Source organism: Canis lupus, chromosome 29 (genome assembly GCF_003254725.2).
Source record: "Canis lupus dingo isolate Sandy chromosome 29, ASM325472v2, whole genome shotgun sequence".
Lineage (NCBI taxonomy): Eukaryota > Metazoa > Chordata > Mammalia > Carnivora > Canidae > Canis > Canis lupus.
In genome coordinates this window covers 34170792-34193070 of record NC_064271.1, presented here as the reverse complement: position 1 = coordinate 34193070, position 22279 = coordinate 34170792, and the positions used below count along the sequence as shown (strand labels likewise).

General features: G+C 39.1%; 1 protein-coding gene and 1 long non-coding RNA gene across 11 annotated transcripts in view; one reads left to right on the top strand and one right to left on the bottom strand.

Annotated features, from left to right (window-relative positions):
- The window catches only part of MMP16 (matrix metallopeptidase 16), a 291287-nt gene that overhangs the window by 239638 nt on the left and 29370 nt on the right, over nucleotides 1–22279 (top strand). Inside the window, exon 7 of the mRNA XM_025433473.3 lies at nucleotides 5104–5242. Within this exon, the coding sequence (XP_025289258.1) occupies nucleotides 5104–5242 (139 nt within the window). The remainder of the gene's footprint in view (nucleotides 1–5103; nucleotides 5243–22279) is intronic.
- The window catches only part of LOC112650669 (uncharacterized), a 79265-nt gene continuing 59897 nt past the window's right edge, over nucleotides 2912–22279 (bottom strand). For 3 of the 10 annotated variants that reach the window (XR_007407049.1, XR_007407055.1, XR_007407056.1), the window contains 5 exons: nucleotides 15782–16011; nucleotides 8069–8337; nucleotides 5903–6176; nucleotides 5170–5299; nucleotides 3150–3665 (listed from right to left, as the gene is read on the bottom strand). This is a non-coding gene — a long non-coding RNA (uncharacterized LOC112650669). Of the gene's footprint in view, nucleotides 3125–3149; nucleotides 3666–5169; nucleotides 5332–5902; nucleotides 6177–8068; nucleotides 8338–15781; nucleotides 16012–22279 lie in introns of those variants that run through there. The other 7 variants (XR_007407053.1, XR_007407057.1, XR_007407054.1 and 4 more) reach the window with 5 other exon arrangements.

Sequence of the window (22279 nt, the reverse complement as noted above, 5' to 3'; positions counted from 1 at the left end):
GGAGCAGCAAGGAGAGTTTGTCACTTTAAAAATGATAATAAAAAGTAATAAAAAATAAAAATAAAAATAAAAATGATAATAAGGCGGATCCCTGGGTGGCTCAGTGGTTTTGTGACTGCCTTTGACTCAGGGCGTGATCCTGGAGTCCCGGGATCAAGTCTCACGTCGGGCTCCCTGCATGGAGCCTGCTTCTCCCTCTGCCTGTGTCTCTGCACCCCTCTCTTTCTCTCTCATGAATAAATAAATAAAATATTTTAAAAAATGATAATAGGGTGACAGATGGTGTAAGTGCTGAAAAGTGAAATTACAGACTACTGCGAAACAGCATAACAGGGTCACCTAATTCCAGTCGGGGGGCAAGTAGGGCCTTTTTGTGGAAAGGAAATTTCAGCAGAGAATGGAGAGGTGATCCAGGGTTCATCGGGTGAAGAGCAGGAGCAGAGGGCGTGGGGACGTCTTAAGGGAGAAGAGAGCATCCCTCCCGGAGGCGGCAAGGGGGCCGGCATGGGGAGGGCGTCATGGGCACGAAGGGACCTGCAGTGGATGCACAGGGGCTGCAGGCAGGAGCGAGTCTGAATTCCGTTTTAGATGCGGTAGGAGGCAGATCTGGAGCTGGGAGCTGGCACCTCCGTGAAACTCGGTGGCAGCGCGGAGTGGGCTGGTGACAGTGACGATGGCAGGGAATCAGGACTTGGGAGATGCTATTTCGGAGGTGGGGACGACTGGGGGCGCCCAGTGGCGGGGCGGGCGAGGGCTGGGCGAGCAACCCAGATGCCTTCTGGCAAGGTTCAGTTTAGACACGTGAGGCCCTCACAGGGGTGTCTCAGGTTTGGGGCTGAATAACCAACCTGTGTATCAAGAGAAGCACAGTCGATCCGATGCGCTCATCGGCTCCTAAAAAGAGGCCTGCAAACCCCACCCCACCCTGTCCCGAGAGTAGATGCCTAATGCATCTTCCCAGTCCAGCAGCGGGAGGATGGATGCTTTTGCCTCTGGAGTGGTCAGCAAAGCATATGCCTGTATTAGGACAGAATTTTCAAGGGAATTTTAAAAAAGAAACCAGATTGGGATCCCTGGGTGGCTCAGCGGTTGAGCGTCTGCCTTTGGCCCAGGGTGTGATCCTGGAGACCCGGGATCGAGTCCCACATCGGGCTCCCTGCATGGAGCCTGTTTCTCCCTCTGCCTGTGTCTCTGCCTCTCTCTGTGTGTCTCTCATGAATAAATAAATAAAATCTTTAAAAAAAAAAAAAAGAAAGAAACCAGATTTCCCTGGTATGTTATTTCCTCGTGGTCTACACCCTGCAGTACTCTGGGTATTTGTCATCTCTGTGAGCAAAGTGGCCTGCCCGGGTCCCTCACTACATGGAAAGAAAAATCTGTGTGACCTTGTATCTAAAGTGAAATATTGGGGTTCCCGGTGGCTCAGTTGGTTAAGCATCCATCTTCGGCTGGCGTCATGATCCCGGGGTCCTGAGATTGAGCCCCACGTGAGACTCCCTGCTCAGTGGGGAGCCTGCTTCTCCCTCTCCCACAACCCCTACTTGTGATCTCTCTTTCTCTTTCTAATAAATAAGTAAATAAAATATTTTTTTGAAAACAAAGTGAAATATTGGTGTTTAAGTAGGAATTCCTCTTTGGTAATTTTTAAGTGCTATTTTTTTTTCATGAGTTGATTTTGCAAATGTGCTAGTTTTGATTATTTTTAGGGTATGCTTCCACTGCTTCCGCCCCCTTTTATAAGGGCTGTAGCCAAAAAAAGGCCAGTGGCAAGATAGAAACAACAGATTTAGAGCTTGAATTCTTTCTTTCCCTTTACACCAAAGGCCAAAACAAAACCTACATTTTTAGAAGGGTGAAGCAAAATTTTTTTTCCCTGCATGGCCCAAAGACCTTTATATATCATACCTTTCTAAATAATGGAATATATAGTAAACACCTGTGCCTATTCAAGGGAACTTTTGTATTCTTATGACATCTGCATAGCTTTTGTAAGAGGATAACTTACCTTTACTTTGCCCTTTCCTCCTTAAATTTGTTTCCTTTCAAGAAATATTTAGTAAGCTTCGACCATGTGCGAGACATTTTTCTGGGGAACCACAAATGAACACAGACAGATACATTTGCCATCGTGGAGAGATGGAAATCTATTCTACCGGAGAGAGAATGGACAATAAAGTAAACATGTGTTGTGTTAAACAGTGATCAACATGGTGAAGGAAAATAAAGCAGGGGAGGAGGGGGAGTGAGAAAGCCCCTGTGGGTGGGTGGCAGGAGGGAATTCAGTTTTAGACTGTGGGGTCAGAAGAGATTTCGCTTAGAAGGAAAATGTGCATAGAGGCTTAAATATCATTTTAAATATCCTCTCTTCACAAGCTCAGTTTCTGAAATGGCAATCTATAGTGATTGTGATATGTTTACATCCTCTGACAAATGCTTGCTAAATTATTTCGACCGTTACTTTCTACCGCCCTGAGAAGGTGTGGATAAGTTGAATAGAAGCACAACCTGAATATCGACAATTTATATCACTGTCTGCCAAGGCTGCTGCTGTCAATGAGAAATCATTCTCAATTCACCCACGATTCCATATTACCCTCTGAATTTTTGCAAATGGACTATGCCTCTCTTGAGGCAAAGTTTCCATTTCTTCCTGTATTAATGGCAAGTGGAGGTTATGTTCCTATCTCCACTCAGCAGCATATATCTGTCCCAAAGAGCCACCGGCCTTGTCTCGGTATTGGAGAGAGAACAATGTGAAGTGCGTCTCTGAGAAAAATTGGAATGTGTTTCAGGGTTTTTTTTAAACTGATTTTTTCTGACCCATCAGGTCAGAGAGCTTTCAGTTTCATTGTTCCATTAATTACCATGGTCAGTTATTTCTTTGTCAGAATCCAGTAGGTATTTAGCTATTTTTATTTTTTATTTTAGGGTATACAGTACAATAACTTAAGAATATTTTATTATCTTGGTTTCAGCTCAGGTCCTGATCTCGGAGTCCTGGGTTTCAGGCCCGCGTCGGGCTCCGCACTCAATGCAGAGTCTGCTTGGGTTTCTCTCTCCCTCTTCCTCTACTCCTCTTAGCCCTGTCTTCTCTCTCGCATGCTCTCTCTCTCAAATAAATAATCTTTTTAAAAAATAAAAAAAATAAATTATCAGAATATCATCTGCTATTAACTACTATTAACAGTAAGCCCTGGATCTTCATGCCTGTGTAATTTACCTGGATCGATCTTTTCATGGCATAACTTGGTTTTTTAAAATCAGTTTAATGTATCTACTATATGTGGATCAAAGTATGTATTAATTCAGGTTAACTGGTACCATAAAAATTAACACAAAAAGGTTAATAACATAAGAAGATATTGGTAAGAAAGAGATGCATGGCTAGAGCCATAATGTGGCTGAAATCTGAAAAGAAAACAAAGAACAGCAGCTAAAACTGTAAGCAGGATTGTGAAGGAAAATGATATAACCAGTTTCAATATAATTTTAGCAATAATAACAACCGTGTGCCAGGTTCTCAGAAAGCCTTTTATATTTAAAACAGTAATTAGGAGTGCCTTGGTGGCTCCATCGGTTGTGTCCAACTCTGGATCTTAGCTCAGGTCTTAATCTCAGGGTTGGGAGTTCAAGCCCTGCGCTGGGCTCCGCACTGGGCATGGAGCCTACATAAAAATAAAATAAAATACAATAAGATAGTATTTATACTATGAGTCTGTCACTAGTTTTAATAACTCAATGACTAGTATGTTGGCTAGGGTAACCGTTATTAAGGGACAGAGCAAGAATAGGATACAAACTTAGAGTTGTTAATTAAGCTACTTCCTTCTTTTTTATAAAGAACAAAGTTCATAGAGAAGACAGCTCCAGATAACTAGAATGAAGTACAACTATCCAAAGATTCCTAAGAAAAGTTTTATATTTGGATTGGTTTAGATGGGAAAAGGTTCATTTTTATCGTTATCACCTGAAATCCAAGAATCCTCAGTTGAATGTGTGTGTGTATGACTCTATGAATAACTCACAAGTCCTAGGAAATCTAGTCAGGTTAAACTATTGTGAGCCAAAAGTTTGAGAAAACCCTGTAATAAATCGCTTACTAATATCTAAGTAGGGGAAATTGGAAGTATTTTAGTGAAACATACTTATGATTTCCAAGTGAAATGTTGTTTGTAAATACAAAATTTTGAAATAAAGTGAAATAGTATACTTTAAAATATACCTAGTTTTTCTAATATCAAAACACTTTGGATAGTCTTTATTCTGAAATTTTCCATAGAAAACAATTGAATGTCATCAGAGATAACATTTTTTGGAAGTTTTTCTGCCTTTAGAATTTACAGTGAAACACATTGTGTGTAAGCTAATGATTAAGTCAACAACATTTATAAATACTTGCTCTGGGACAAGTCGTATTTTCACTAGAGATAAAAGTAGACACTTTTTACATAAAATGACCGATGCTATGATTGAGTGAAGTCAGGATATGGTGAGAGCGTATAGGAGAGGCAGTTGACCCAGATTGGAATCACTGTGATGATTTTTTTTCAAGATAGCTTTGTTCATGTAGGGTGACCGTATGACTTGTCATCCAAACCAAAACATGTTTGAGGGTGAAAGAGGACTCTACTTATAATTATAGGAGATGATGGGTATGATGTGAGCATAGCAGGAGGGATGGCCTCTTTTATTCCATCCCTCACATTTTAGGTGTGGAGATCTTGTATACGTCTGTAAATGCATACATGTCCATATGTTGCTCTCTTATTCAGGAAAACTGACTTAATCCACAAATCTGGCAGGGACTTGTCTGTGCTACTTCTGTTTTTTCCATCTGAAAAGCCCTGAAGATAATGTAAAGTGCTTAAATTAAATGTTTTTACATTATCTTTCAATCACATTGTATGGATTAGAGGTTGGGTGGGTAAAGACAGAACCAATTACTGATCACTGTAAGCAAGTTGATTAGCTGTTTCTTTGACTGTTTTGATGTGAGACAGTGAAAATGACACTAGTTTAGTTTTAGAAGTGTTACACCATTGCACAGGGAAATGCCATGGAGGCCTGCATGTTTGTTGAGAGATGCTTTTGCTTGGTTTGCAGGACCAGTGGTTTTGGCGAGTGAGAAACAACAGGGTGATGGATGGATACCCCATGCAAATTACTTACTTCTGGCGGGGCTTGCCTCCTAGTATCGATGCAGTTTATGAAAACAGTGATGGGAATTTTGTCTTCTTTAAAGGTAAGGAATGTTTCCCATGTCTTGCTCTGTTGTATTTTGGTCATTTTGTTCAGGGCCCTATAGCACACATAGAGATGAAGAAGTGAAACCTGTGGAGTGAAGTTAGGTAGCTAATTCATCTTATGAAATGAACTGCATACGTTGACCAGAAATATAAATGAAAAGAAAAAAAAAGAGAAAAAAGAAATATAAATGAGGTAAAATCATTGATAATGTTTAACTCTGTAATTTATGTTTTCTTATATGGCGTTCTCATATGTGAGTCAAATTTAGAAGGCATTTGAGTGAATTTTTTACAGTTGGCTTAAAATACCAAAAGAAATGAATTGATTAATTAGTAAAAAGCCAATTTTTCCATTACCTAAAGATTTTTGGGTTGTCTTCTTTTTTTTTAATAGAGTATTTGCAGTTACTTGCTCTTTTTATATGAAATCTATTTTGCTTCTTATATTCAACTACAATATAATCTCTTAAGCTTTACTTGATTCAGTTAGTTCCCAGTAAACTAAGAAATTGCTCATAAAGACAAGGAAAACTCATGAGTAGAAAAAAATTCACCCAATTAATTTCACCCAATAAAATGTATTGCTTGTTATTTACCCAAGTGACAAGTTTTAATTGCACAAATACTAACTGCCTGGCATACGAAAGTAAGGTTACCTGGTAAACTGAACTTAGTTGGGGCACCTGGGTGGCTCAGTCGACTAAGTGGCTTACTTCCACTCAGGTCATGATCTCGGGGTCCTGGAGCCTCGTGTTGGGTTCCATGATCAGCGGGGAGTCTGCTTCTCCCTCTCCTTCTGTCCCTTCCCCTGTTCATGCTTTCTCTCTCTCTCTCTCTCTCTCTCAAATAAATAAATAATATTAAAAAAAATTAACTTAGGTGCCTGGTAATCCATCCTCAAAGCTTGCTTCAAAATGGTAAGTCATAAGTCTGTGGGGGAAACACAGGGAAAGAGATTGAGTTGGACGGTTGACAGAATTGTGAGGAGAAGATATATGACAGCGCTACCCTACAATCCAGCAATTGGTATCTACCCAAAGGATACAAAAATACTGATTGGAAGGGGCACATGCACCCTGATGTTTATAGCGGCATTATCAACAATAGCCAAATTATGGAAATGACCAGAATGTCCATCAACTGGTGGATGGATAAAGAAGAGGTGTGTATGTGAGGGGGGTGTATGTATCTATATAGATATACATATAACGGAATATCACTCTGCCATAAAAAAGAATGAAATCTTGCCATTTGCAATGAAATGGATGGAACTAGAATGTGTTCTGCTAAGTGAAATCAGTCAGTCAGTCAGAGAAAAACAAATTTAAGACACAAATCAGATGAACGTAGGAGATGAGGAAAAAAAAAAGATGAGGGAAGCAAAAAAGAAGGAAAAGGAATACTATAGTATTCCCCGCATCCTAAACCAGGGATTGACTCTTAACAATAGAGAATAAACTGAGAGTTGATGGAGGGAGGGAGGTGGAGGACGGTGTAAATGGGTGATGGGCATTAAGGAGGGTATTTGTTGTGATGACCACTGGGTATTGTATGTAAGCGATGAATCACTAAATTCTCCTGAAATCAATATTATGCTCTATGGTAACTAACGGGATTTAAATAAAAACTTAAGCAAACAAAAAAAGATATCTGAGATGAAACTGTGGAGAACTAGAGCGCAGAACGTATCGATTAACTGACTGATTGATTGATGATTGAATTAGCCAAGAGCCTGAAGGGCTGAAAAGAAGTTTAAACAGGGATAGAAACAGATGGAAAGAAGGGGGGGATCTTAACACCCTTAAAGAGCAGTTGTTCCCAGGATCAAACTAGATGAGTTGATGAGGATGATAAAAGCACAGAGTATGGGAAACACTTGGGATATTTTAAGTGAGGCACAAACTATCCATATAAAATGAAAGTGTAGGGCAGACTGGGTGGCTCAGCGGTTTAGCACCTGCCTTGGGCCCAGGGTGTGATCCTGGAGACCCGGGATCGAGTCCCACGTCGGGCTCCCTGCATGGAGCCTGCTTCTCCCTCTGCCTGTGTCTCTGCCTCTCTCTCTCTCTGTGTCTCTCTCATAAATAAATAAATAAAATCTTTAAAAAAAGAAAGTGTATACGTGGGATTTCTTTACAGATTGTTCCTGGAGAAAATAGGATACATTCGTTTTAAGCACATGGGGACTGTGAGTGGTGCGGCCAGTTGGGGCGCTTCTTGGCCACAAGAACTGGGCAAGTCACTGAATTCTCTGTGTCTCAGTTTCTCCATCTGGAAAACGGGCTCCGTATCACTGCCCATCTCAGGATTAGCTTGAGGCCTGAAGTAACCACCAGGTGTGACGTGCTTGGCACAGACCCGTTTTCGTAAAGCTCTGCTGTGGCGGGTCCGGGTAGGGCCACCGGCCTCCTGCCGCCCACAGCGAGCTCACTATACCCCTGGGGACAAAGAAGGGACACGGTGCGAGGGACCTGGAGGCTGTTAGGGGCCTGCGTGGGAAGGAAAGGACTCCCCTGCGCTCTCCTGTGAGCCCGTGAGCAGCAGCAGCAGCAGGAACACAGGAAGAATCTGGCCCAGGCGGCCGCGGCCTTGGTCTTGGCCTTGGCCTTGGCCTTGGCCTTGGCCTTGGCTTGGCCTCGGCCTCGGCCTCACAGAAGGCGCCCCGGGCCCCCCAAGCAGCGCCCCTCCGCGTTGCTCCATGGCCAGCCAAGAGGCCACCTCGTCAGAAGGTCCCTGTGCCCAGCCTCTGTCACGGGCCGCCTTCCAGCTTGCGCGTGGAAGCCACAGCCTGCGACGCAACGCAGGGCGAAATCTGAAATCACCTGCAGGATCCGAGTGCAAGAGGCGCCAGAGAGCTGCCCGTGTCTTCGGGCACACGACGGTATCCTCAGTTCTCAGAAGTGCTGGTGCATCACGGTGCTTGACGATCATCTGAATAAAGATCATGTGCATGGGGGCGCCTGGGTGCCTCAGCTGGTTAAGCGTCGGCCTTGGGCTCAGGTCGTGACCTCGGGGTCCTGGGATCGAGCCCCATGTCAGGCTCCCTCTCCCCCGGCCTGCTGCTCCCCTTGCTTGTGCTCTCTCTTTCTCTCTGTCAAATAAATAAAATATTTAAAAAGAATAACAATAATAATTATTACATGCTGAAGTATGATTTGGCTCCATATGGTGTTTCCTCTGTTACGATGCTAAGGAATAGGAATGACTTTTTTCTTGTCACATAATGATTTAACTTCTAGAATGTTGTGCTTGTCAGTGGCCTCTTCTGACCTACTGCCAGTATCAGGAAATGTCTAATATTAAAAGTCTTGTCACTCCAAGACCCTGCAGTGGTGCTTCCTTCCTCCACTTTTCCCTCCGCAGTTCTTTCAACTAAACCTCCTTCAGGCCCAGCCATGAATATGCAGCTCCCCTCTTCCAAATACTGTTGCTTCTCCAGAGGGAGCCAGGAGCTCCAGGTCAACCCAACGAGACCACCCCCATTCGCTAGTGTCCGCCTTACCCCCGGCAGGAGAGTGAAGAGCCCCAGAACGCTGGACTTCAGTTAATGCACCACTCTCTTCACCACCGTCACCACAACAATCACAATCAAAATGACCATCTCAGCTTGCCACCATCTCGTTGTGTGACCTTCATCACCTCAAAAAATGCAGCTTTTCTGAGGAATCAGATCATCCCTCATCCCAAGACCGTCCTCCTCATTTTGCTCTTTGGGCCATGAGGCAGGTCTAAAGCTCACCTCTAGCATCCGATTTCTCTCCCTCTTCTAATTCTCTGCCTACCATCTGGAAACTATACATTTCACTTATTTATTGCTTTTCTGGATCCTTCCTACTAGGATATCACGTCCAGGGCAAGATCTTCTCTCCCTCACTCTTTTGCTTTTATGCTGATGTATTCCCTGTATCTTAAACCAGGCATTGACAGACTTTTTCAGTAATGACCAAATAGCAAATATTTTTAGGCTTTGCAGCCCATACTTCTCTATTACATATCCTATTTTTTTAACTTTTAAAAATGTGAGGACTCTTCTTAGACCATGGGCTGTACAAAAATAGGCATTGGTCATAGTTTGCTGACCTCTGTTTTAAACAATACCTGGAATATAGTAAACACTGAACAAAGATTTATGGAATGAATGAAGAAGAAAATTCAAGTGCTAATCTGTATCCATGTGCACAGCCCTGCAAAAGTTCGTCCCAGGCTGTCCTGGCCACACTAGCTCATTACCGCTGATGGATTTAAGCATTATTCTTCTTCTGGTTGCTCTTGTCTTTGGACTTTTTAACCTTCATTTCCTTTCTCTTTGTGTTTCCCTTCGTTCTCTTTATGCTTTTTATGTTTTTTTCTCTTCTTCTAATCTATACTACACAATAGTACTTATACTTAACCAGCTTTGCCTTTTATTCACCCTTTTGAGCTAAAATCCATGTTGGGATTTAAATTTATTTAGTCATGCATCTCCTAAATGTGCTCACACACATTTAGGCTTATTTTCATCATGCCTAAGAATTTGAAGGTATGGATTTCAATACAAGTAAAAATGAGTGTTTAGTTATAAAGTCTACAGACTACCTTCGTAATATAAAGATAAGCATAATATGTTATATGCAAATGGATCTTCATAAATATCTTAAGAAAAATGGGAAGCCATAGATCCAATTAAAACTTCATATTTTGGTGTAATTTATATGCTTTAAAACTTTGGGCAAAACTATATGTGTGCATATATGTCAAATGCAGTGGGAGTTGTCAGCACATAAATTATAAAAACATGAAAATGTAAGCGACTTGTCCTCTATAAATGTGACCAGTTCTATATTCTTAACAGAATCTTATTGCTTTTCGATATGTTAGAGTGTAGTATATCAAAATATACTGATGTGTCCTCTGCTTCCCGCCAGATGTAATAATAGGGATCAGATTTATCCTCCCACCTAAACCCACCAACAACTGGATAAAGTATATAAAACAATGATTTTCATGCCACTGGACAGCAAGAAACAGAGGATAGTAAACCTGTAAGTCAGGAAACAAAGAGAAATAAGCTTGGAAAGTGTCCCAGTTTCCTGTTTTGGTAGTTTCCAGGCTGTGGAAGGGGGTAGGAGAATCCAGGTGGTGTTCAGAAGACTGTCTCTGTTGAGGGGAACAGAGCTGAGAGTCAGGAGATAACAAAGTGGCTGCAGTGCCCAGAGGCAAGCAGCGCAGAGGAGAGAGCTGCATGGAGTGCAGACACCGCAATTAGCAGAGGAACCCCCTGAAGTGCAGGAGAAAGAATTGGTCAGCATATGTATGTAGGTTAACTACCAAAGTGCAGATTAGGGATCGTTTAATAGGATGAAAGAGAACAGTTCCTGACGCTCACACAGCACTAACAGTACTTACTCCCACTAGCCACCTCTCTGTGGCCATTGGCTGGAATACTGAGAAGGGTCTTACCTCAGGAGTGGGGAAAACGATTATCTTAGAATGAGCACTGTAACAGTCCTAGGACAAAGCTCAAGAATATTTATAAGGATACAAAAGTATTCCCCCAGTGAGGTAAAAGTCACAGCATCTGGCCTCTCCCATAAGATGAGGAACAGACAAGGATGTCCCATTTCAATTTTATTCATTATTGTACTGGATATTTCATGTAGCAGAATAAGGCAAGATATAGACTAAATAAAATTATATTCACAGACAAGATGACTGTCTGTGTTAAAAATCAGATGCAGTCAACCAGTTACCTCTAATGGACAAGTGAATTTAGCAAAGCTGTAGCGTATGAGACCATTATATAAAGAGCAATTGTATCTCTGTATATTTTCGAGAACTGTGATGGGTCTGCGATTTTACCCTCTTTGCAAGCTAACATGTTAGCCTGCCTCACTTTCAGGGATGTCGGTAGAAACACAAGATTCCTGAGTCAGAGAATAAGACAGAGACAAAGGCAGTAGCTAGAGTATAGCCATTTATATGAGTCCCCTGAGCCCCTGATTCTCAAAGGTGATGTGAAGAGGACCAGGCGACACCTGTACATGTAATCAGTTACATTGCAGGAAGGAACCACAAGCTTAGAGAACCTAAAGATTTCATGATGAGCAGTACAGTACACTTGTTTAAACTTTATCCCAAAGGGAGACCTTTTCTTCATTATACTGGACAATAAATACATCTTTACTTTGCTATGGAGGAGACACAGTCTATCCCCCAAGATTGTGGCTATACAAATACCTTTCAAAATATAGTCCAGGACAAAGGCAGCCATTGCCTTTGCTCACCAGACCTGCTGAAGACTGGTGGAGAATTGCCTTCCATCACATAGCAGCAAAGGATAGTCAAGAATTGAAAATTAAAAAAAAAAAAAACAAAAACAATAGCATCAAAAACTATTAAATATTTAGAGATCAATCCAAAAGATACATGAATGACCTCTACACTAAAAAACACAAAATTTTGCTAAATTAAGTAAAGAAGACAAATAAATGAACAAATATGTCTCATTAATGAGTTGGAAGACTCAATATTATTACAACCCTCACCAAATTCATCTATACATTTGAGCGCAATCCCAATCAAAATCCCCACAAGGCTTTTTGTGGCAATTGTCAGACTGGTTATCAAATTCATGTGCAAATGCAAAAGACCTAGAATAGACAAAACTATTTCTAAAACTCTAATAACTTCAAGTCTTATTTTAAAGCTACGATAATGAAGACAGTGTGGCATTGTCTTATTTTTCTTAAAAAATCAGTGTAACAGAGTACAGAGTCCAGAAACAGACTAAAAAACAGATGGACAAGTAATTTTGACAAAGGTACAAAGGAAATTCAGTGGAGAAAAGATAATCTTTTCAACAAATTATGCTGAAACCATGGGATATCCATATGCAAAAAACTAAACTCTGATCCAAACTTTGTACCATATACAGAAATTAACTCTAAATGGTCCTAACCTAAGTAGGAGTTATAACTATAAAACAACTAGAAAAAAATAGGAGACAAATATATGTGACTTTGGTTTAGGCAAAATGTCTTATATATATGGAGCCAAAATCAAAATCCATAAAAGAAAAATTGATGAATAGGATTTTATCAAAATTAAAACTTTCTGCTCTTTATTTTTTTAAGGTTTTATTTATTTATTAATGAGAGATACAGAGAGAGAGAGGCAGAGAGAGAAGCAGGCTCCATGCAGGGAGCCCGACATGGGACTCGATCCCGGGTCTCCAGGATCACGCCCTGGGCTGAAGGCAGGCGCCAAACCGTTGAGCCACCCAGGTGTCCCACTTTCTGCTCTTTAAAGATACTTTAAATAAAAAGATTGCTATAGACTAGGTGTCTGCAAACCATATATATGATGAAGGGTTTGTGTCCAAAAGATACAAAGAACTTTTAAAACTGAAAAAGAAAACAAGCAATTCAATAAAAATGAGCAAAGGACCTAAACAAACTTTACCAGGGATGATATATCGGTGGCAAATAACCACAGAAAAAAAGATGCTTACCAGTATTAATCATTAGGGAAATGTGAATTAAAACCACAGTGAGAGGGGTGCCTGGGTGGCTTAGTCAGTTAAGCGTCCAACTCTTGGTTTTGATTCAGGTCATGATGTCGGGTTTGTGGGACTGAGCACCCCATGGAGCTTTTTGATCAGTGTGGAGTCTGCTTGAGATTCTCTCCCTCTCCCTCCCCTGACCCCCCCCTTCAAGTAAATAAATAAAATCTTTAAAAAAAAGAAAAAAAGCACACCCATACAATGAGATACTACTGCATACTTATTAGAATGGCTAAAATTAAAAACCCTGACCGTGCCAAGTGTTGGCAATTCCTTTAAAAGTTAAATACATAGTTATTGTAGGATCCAGCCATTGCACTCTCAGGTATTTTCCCAAGACAAATGAGACCAAATGTCCAAAGACATCTATGCAAATATTCAAAACAGATGTATTTGTGATCACCCCAAATCAGAAGTAATTCTAATATACTCAACTAGTAAATGGATAATCAAGCTGGTGGGTATCCATATAATGAAACCCTACCAAGCAATAAAAAGGATGAATTACTAATTTACACTACAATGTGGATGAAGCTCAAAGTAATTGTGTTTGGTAAGAGAATTTGGACAAAAAAGAGTACTGATATTAAACTCTAGAAAATGCAAAGTGATCTATAGTGACAGAAAGTTACCTGAGGGCAGTTGAGAACTGAGCAGGAAGGAATGCAAAGCAGCATGAGAAAACTTTTAGGGTGATCAATATATTCATTATTTTGCTATATTGATATTTTGACAGATACATATGTGAAAACGTCACAAATGATATACTGAACTAGCTGCCATGTATTCCATGCTAATGGTACCTCAGTACAGCTTTACTAAAAAAAAAACAGCTTTACCAAGCACATAAGTTTATGTTGGAATAGCTTAAGTAACTATTGCATAGATTTAATATACTAGTGAATGTGAGTAGTAAAATTTGCCTCCTGCATTGTTCTACAGCATGTTAATTATGAGCATCCAAATTAATACTATGTTGGTTTCAGTCCCTTACTGAATTCAGGGATAATTAAGCAGAGTGTCCCCTTAGAGCAGAGATGCCCTCATTCCCAGCAACCTCTCTTCTTGGTTACATTTCTAGTATCATGGAGAATAGTAAAATGTGAAGTTAACTAAATCTTAATAGAGAATGAATCCACTTACTGAAGATCTATCTAAAACATTATGTAATTTCAATTTAATCTCAGGATTTACTGCTTACAATGATTATAACATATTTCCTATTAAGTATATTGGAATGACTGTGTAAAATAGGTGGGTGCCCTCCTTTGAAATAATTTCATCATTGTTATTTTATATTGCATATCTATGTTATTTTTACTCTCTAATTTCCCTGCTCTTACTTTTGTCCATTTTTTAGTTATGGTTTACTATGTTATCACGTATTTTTCCTTTAAGAGCCTTCAGATTTTTGTGTAATGAAAGAAGGTGTAAGTAAGTAGATAAATGTTTTAAGGAATTTTTTCGTTCTACCTCACATATGTGTACGTGTATGTATTGTTTTTAAGAAACCAGTATATAATACCTCCTTTTACTCATCAAGGTGCTACTCAGTGTAGCTGCTTATACTTGAATGTGAGGCCTGTGTACCAGCCACGCAATTTCAGCTAGTCAGCTAACTTAACATCACTCAGGTAAATCAAATATAATAGAGTAACATTTTGTGAGCACAATCAACCCAGATGTTTATATTCTCAATTACCAGTCATGTTCAGGTTGAATGGTTATGAGATAATAATATCAAAAATCTATGTTGAGAATTGAGTTGGTGCAATTCTCTCGAGAACTGAAAATAATTTTTAAAATGAAGCTTCCAGTGTTGTCAAAACCAGTAACAGTCAAAGTCAAGTAGTTGAGAAGTCTCAAAATTCATATTGTTGCTATCACTTAATAACTTTAAGCAGTCCTTATCGTGCTATTTGACAGTTTCATTTCAAGAGGCAAAATCATTTATAGAATTGGAAGCAAAATATCTAGTGTGTAAAAGAGCAGGGCCATAGAGTTTAGGAATAAGAAGGCATACAGAAGATGTCTCTCAAAAAAGAACTGTCTAAAATATGTGGCATTGGAAAATGGCAAAGAAAATAAGTGTTAAAAAATTATTTATGTGACTCGGCATTACTCCTTTATTTCAAATACTCCTGTAAACCAGCAGTCTCTTTTTCCTGCTTGCAAATCTTCATTCTTGAAAGGTTTAAGGAGTGCTAATGAAGTTCATTTGAGGTAGAAATATACCGTTTTTTACATGGTGCAATGGATAACCTAAAAGATCTTTTACTATAAATAGAGGAATGCAGTGATAACTTAATTCCCTATAGGAGCTAATGGAAAATTTATGCCTGAAAAGCTACAGTAGGTTAAGGAATCTACATTCAATGGCCCTGATACAGACACAAATAGATTCATAGCATGTGAATTGTGCTATTGTCTTGAATTATAAATTTCAGAAAATTTTAGCATTAGTGTTTATATTATATAGTGACAGGAAGTAATCATCTAAGCCAAGGGGTCAAACATATGATTTTTGAAAATCTCCCTTGATAAATTTACCTCCACTTGTTTATAGCCATTCCAAAAGTCTATGGTATGTTTTTATTATAGCTACTTTTATTCATATTTTAAACTATAGTATGTTCCCATCAGTAAAACTTGTGTCTAATTTTTTTCTCATTTTCCAAAATTTTTATCATATCCTTTTATTTATCATGTCAGGTTTGAGTTCCCTGGGAAGCAAACACAGATAAAGTTATGAGGAGAGAAGTAAGCTTCTGGAAGGCAAACAGGGACAAGGCAAGACTGGCCTGGAAAGCCATGGACTGTGCTGTAGATATGACAGGGTCTTAGCAAACCAAATAAGGAGCTCCAGAGCAAAGACTACCTGTCAGAGGAATCTCATGTAGGGCAGAAATGACCAGGATCTAGGATGTGGTGTGCTCAGTATTGGCTGGATGATGCCCAGGAAGAGCATGGGTTTGGCCCATCCCAAAGCACTTACCTGGTTTCTTGGCCCAATTCTCAGATCCAAAGGCATTCGTTGATAGATAGGCCAGTTCTTTCTTGAAGAGAAGTCTAGTAAGCTGCAAAGTCAACAGCTGCCACCTTTGTGGAAGTATTCAAAACTCTCTACTTACTAGGTGATGTTGTAAAACGTGGCAAAATAAATGCTGGTAAGAGTCATACAACCTCCATAGTTGGGCATTTGTTCAAATCTCTTGAGTAGCCAGCCTATAAACAATATTAGAACTTAATTCAAATAATTGGCACTAACATAGATCAGTGTACTTAATCATTTATTATTGATATCATTTATTTGAATTGGTATCAAGCAAATTTGAACAATCAAATATTAGATTATATAAAAATAACAAGCACCATTTATTGGGTATCATGATCCAGGTATAGTATGGATATTCTACTTTTTTTTTTAATTTTTTTTTAAAATTTTTATTTATTTATGATAGTCACAGAGAGAGAGAGAGAGGCAGAGACACAGGCAGAGGGAGAAGCAGGCTCCATGCACCGGAAGCCCGATGTGGGATTCGATCCCGGGTCTCCAGGATCGCGCCCTGGGCCAAAGGCAGGCGCCAAACGGCTGCGCCACCCAGGGATCCCGGATATTCTACGTTTAATCTCTCATTATTTCCAGAACTCTGAATGAGGGGGTTAGTGTCTTATGTTACAAAATAGGAAAGGAATATTCAGATTTAGTTACTTTCCCAAGAGCTCACAGCTAGCATTTGGCAGAGCCATCACTCCTTAGTTCGATCTGCTCTCAAGGCTGTTGAATGTTCCACTAAACCACAGAATCTACTACAGAAAATATTAATTCTTTATTAATTTTTTTAAATCCATGAAATGTTCTCTAGGAATAAATATATCAATGTTGAACAATAGTTAGCCCAATAAACAATAGTTATTGAATAATCTAAGTGCAAAAAAAAATAATCTAAGGGCAGCCTTCTTTTATATGAAGAATATCCAGTCTTCAAGGAACTAATGTTCAAATCTTTAATGTAAAGGACACCAAGCAAATACTTTTGGCTTTATGGATCATATGGTTTTCAATCAAAACTACTAAACTCTGTCACTGTGGGGTGAAAGCAGACTAGACCATATGTAATGAATAGATGTGACTGCATTCTGATAAAATTTTATTTACAAAAACAGGCAGCAAGCTGGCAGCCCTAGTTTACAAACCCGTGTTGTAATAAAAGATACAAAATATAAATGTGTGAGTAGAGTTTTGTGGCCCCTAAAAGACAAAAATATAGTTGATTTTTTAATGGCCCCTAAAAGACAAAAATATAGTTGATTTTTTAAGTTAATAAATTATAAAGGGTATCTGATTACTGAGGACACAATGTACAAGGCATGAGCAGAATACAGTGGATTAATTAATAAACACTTCCAATAATAAATGTGGAGTGATTACTTGATAAAGCAAGAGGAAGCAGAAAACCCTCAGCAATTCTGAAAGCCAGACAGAGTGTAAACGTGTTCTATTGAGAGAGTCAATTTGGAATAGCAAGTTGAGCATCGAATTAAAAATACCTGGACTGTAGTACAAAGATACTAGCAATTGATTGTGTGCTCTTAAGCACATCACTTCTTTGGCCTGTAAAATCAATGTGTTGGGCTGGATTCTCAGCCATATTTCTTTTTTTTCTCCCCCCACGTAAACCTTTTGTTATAATAAATAAGACATATTCATGGCTTAGGTTTTAAATCACATTTACAGATGAGGAACACTTCTAGGCCCAAACAGGTTAGCGGTGAAGCGACTACTGCTGGGAGGAATGCACGGCCCCCATGCACTTTAAGCCTAAGAGCAAAGACTTCATGTCAGAGATCACCGTACACATCCCCTCTAGGCTCAAGAACTGGAAGACTGGAGGAGGAGCAGAGACTTGGTGAAGCTCCTGTGACCACCATCTGATACCCTCACCTTCACACTACAGAAGCCAACGAAAGTTGTGCTAAGAAGCTAAGAAGGAACTTTCCTGATTATATGAAGTGAAACTTTCTCTCTATTGTTAACAATTAGGATAAGGGCATTAGCTACACAGAGTATCCACTGACAAATACAGACTATGAGAACAGGGAAGAGTTGATATCTCGTTTCACACAGATATCTCGTTTCTTCAAATGTCAGAAACTTCCACACCACAGCAGGAGAGCAGTGGATGAACTCAGCCATATTTCTGATCTAGTATATCTGAGCAATGCAGTGCACTCCCATCAACAACTGTGGGCAAGTCCAAGGGTGTTAGAAAAGCATGTATGAGTGTTAGCTTGATAAAAATTTTAAAAAGTCATTAGACAATACAGTTTTCCTTGTAGGAATAAGCATACAATTTAAAAATTCTTCAAGGGATTATCTGCTTAGTGCCTATTTCCTCTGCTGCTCCATCAGCTTTACAGGAGCAAGAATCTGTGTGTTTTTTTCACTGGTATCCACAGCTCCTAGCTCAGTGACTGGCTAAAAGAGGCTCTTAATAACACACACTGGATGGATGGATGGATGGATGGATGGATGGATGGATGGATCTATGGATCTCATTGATGACTTACTGGAATAGATGGTCTGTAAATTCGTCTCCAACTGTAAATATTCTTTGAGGTTATTCTTTTTATTTATAAAGCTTCTCTGTCTTTAACTCGGACTTGTTGATATTTTCCTCTGCACATTGCCAAGTACAATGTCAGTAAGGACCAGTTCTTTCCACTTGCTCCAGAATATGTGAACCTCATAGGAAATCCAATAAATGCCTTCATTCTGCCAAAGAGGCAATATTTTCCTTGAGAACCAGACCATCTGATGGTAAGGTAGTTAAAAATCTATCCCTCCAATGTTAAAAAAATAAAGAGTTGTATATGAATCTCATACTTAGTCAAGACTCTTAACAAGAGAAACAAAGTTCATCTTTGTCCATGTGAAAATCTCATCAAGATACAAAAGGAATTGCCTAATTGTATTAATTGGGTGTTTGTTAGAAAACACCTGAAGAGAGAAAAAAAAAAAAGGAAAACACCTGAAGAATTAAATGTATAACTCATAATCATTGTTGAGTTATTTTCTTGAATTCTAAGCCACAAAAACTCAGCAGGCAAGGTGTTGTTTTTCTTAATTTTTTTGTGTATAACTGCTGGGATCTCATCATGTAACCCTATAGGAAATGTTTGCTGATGAGTTGTCTGTTTTGCTTTGTTTTTTGAAGGGAATATAAGTGCATTAAAAACAAACAAAAATCCCCTGCTGTAGGTTCCTAGTGGGGAAAAAATGATAGGTGAATGCTAATCTTCTATATCAAGGCCTTAATTATTAAAAGAGAGGCTCTTTGTTTCTCCTTTTTATTGACTGAAAATTCTTGACCTACAGCATAGGGAAGTTCTTCTGAAACACATTTTTTTTAAGTTTTTTTTTTCTTCTTTTTTTTTTTTAATAACAAGAATTTCCTGGAAGAACTGTAACTCTTTTTCTTTTTTTACACATTATTCCCTTTGGAGACACCCTGGAAAATATAAACTAGGGTTCTGTGAACATTCTCTCATGTCGGTGCAGCATGAGTATTCATGAGCTTATCACTGGACAAGGCCTGGAAAAACTATGAAGAAGTTTTCATGGGTAGGTTAGATATAAGGAACTACAAACAGGTATTCTAAAGCATACTAGAATGTTCCTGCTTAAGAGGTAACCAACTGAGGTTAGCTGATGACAGGTTTACTCAAAATAACTAGCATGGAAAGCACTGGAACCATATTATCCTTTCCTAATTAAAACTGAGATGAAAGGAGAGAATGCAGCATAAAACAGGACTTTCTTTTTTATTGTATTGTTTTAAGACTTTCTATTTTAAATGCCACAGAGATATGACTAAAATATAGAGCAAGCTGGGAAACAGCTGTCTGGATTTTCCATCTCACTAACTCTGGCAAGGAAGTGATCTGGGCCCTTGGGGTGTTTTTTCTTTTTTTTTTTTTTTCTTTTTCTTTATAAAATATTCAAATTAAACAATGGCTCAGGATAGGGGTATATTTTTATGATAGCATCTCCCAACACACAGTTAAATATAATTACTTAAATGGCCCTCCAACACAATCTTGGGACTTGCCTTTTTATTTTCTCAGGCTAGTTAGTGGTCAGAAATCTCATTTTTTCCTGCTCTATTAATAAGGTTCAAGACTAAGGCCCACAATATTATTTGTGTAGCCTTTTCATTTTTGTTTTGACTATATTTGGTTATTCATGTAATATTAAACATAGATCTTTGAATTAATAACCATTTATTAGGCACCTACTGCTTTCCAGGCATTATCTATAAGGTACTGCAGGAAAATGGTGTCAGACACAGTGTTTTTTTCCTCAAGTTGCTCACAGCTTAGAATAGGTAGCGGGCTTGTGATCCATTAAAGTACTAAGTTCTGTGTACTAAAAGTGTATAAGTAATATGATAAAGGAGAAGACTGCATACTCTGGCAATGTAAGAGGCCCACCTTATTCAGATGGGAACTGCTTTCCAGAGAAATGATGTTAAGCTAAGTTTTGAAAGAGCCCTACCCATTTTCCAGAAATGGAAATAAATGGGATATAGATAAAATAAGAGACTCCTATTTAAAAGAACCTTGAGATGACATATAGATGAGTTTGGGTTTTATGCCAGGTGCAGTGGTAAACCACTGAAAAATTCAACCAAAAGGGAGATAAAATCAGGTACACATTTTGGAGAAATCACTTTAATGACCTTGTGGGAGACATATAAAAGTGGTCTGAAGGCAGGAAGATAGAAAGGAGGTTATTGAAATAATACAAGCTAGAAAACAAAATTATTGCTCTTAAAGCACATGAATGGAAGACAGCACTGCGCGCTGGCTAAAAGCCAGGATTTTGAGTAGCAGACTTGGGCTCCATCACATCTAATACCTTGTGTGATGTTTGGATGGCCAAAAATTTATACTGGACAGTCTTACTCAGTTAAAAGAAAAATAAACCCAACCAGATTAATTGAGTTTAGGGGTGGGCGTGTGACAGGAAGTCATTCAAGAACTGACTACACTTGCCATCTCTCGAATTAGGCCTTCTGGTCTCTCTTCTGTAGCTTTGCTCTTTGCATCCACTCCATTCTCTTTTCCCTTTCAGTTGCTCTCTCTGGTTATTCAATTTATACATCCTCATAATGTCTGCTTGCCTATGGCCATCATGACTTCTCCAGCCTCATACTATATAATGAATCATCCTTTCCCCTTGCTCAGTGGGAATGTCTCTCAATACTCCCTGGGTCACATTCCCAAGAAAGAAGAATGAATGGCTCTGTTCATCTCTTCTCTTCTGCCTAAACTATAATCCAGAACTCTGCAGAATTTTGACTGGCTCGAGGCTTGGATGGTAATATATGGAGAAGACATGGAAAATGGTGGGACCAACTTCAGAGCTTGTGAACAAGACAATTACCTTTAGACAGGATAATTGAAAAGTTGACCTGTATCGGCGGCAATAAGAATGGACCGCAGGGAAGAGGTTCAAGGAAAAGTTTAGAAATCAAAGCAGCTGAATGTAATGACCCATCCTTATGAAAAATAATAAACAGGGAGGTTTCAGATATGACACCTTGAGTAATTAGCATGCCATCTACAGAGATAGAGAAAACAAGAAGAAAGGCCCTTTGATGAATTCAGATTTGGACCTGTGGGTCAACTTTATAGAAAATCCCAGTAGGAAGCTACCTATACCATTTGGCTCTCAAGAGCTATTTGGCCCTGTGTGACCACTCTGATTTTTTGGCTTCTAAGTTTTTCTTTTATTTCAGTCTCCTTCCCTCTTTCGTCTACATCCTATGCATTTGCCTAACTCATCCCTCTTCCCTTATGTGATCTCTTTGAAGACCATATATTTCTAGAAGCCCAGTTCTGGTTCCTCTTTATCTTCTCTATATATTCTTCCCTGGGTAATTTCTTCAAATTAGTAAATACCATATTTATGCTTGTGACTTACAGATTGTTACCTTCAAACTCACATACCCACTTGCTCACGTGATGTCATTTCCATATCTCACTGACATCTCATACTCTAGATTCAAACCCTCTACAGCCCATACACAATGGAGTCTTCTTTGGCTCATTTTAGATCACTCTTATTCTCTCACTTACAAAAGTCAGAACTTGGGAATTATCTTTGATGTGTCATTTTTTAATTCCCCACAGCTAACCCAAAAGCAATGTCTATCAATTCCATCTCCAAAATGTGTCATGACTTCATTTTCTTCTTTCCATCACTGTTGGTGTCACTGCTGTCACCTTATTACAGGTTATTAGCAAAGACCTTTTTAATATAAGTATTCAGTGACTTTCTGTTTCATTTAGAATAAAGTTTAAATTTTGACAAAGACCACATGATCCTTACCTCCATTCTTACTGCATTCCTACAACATTGTATTCTATCACTCTTCTCATTAGGACATTTGTCCTTGGTGTTTCCACCCCTTCAAACCATTTTCAC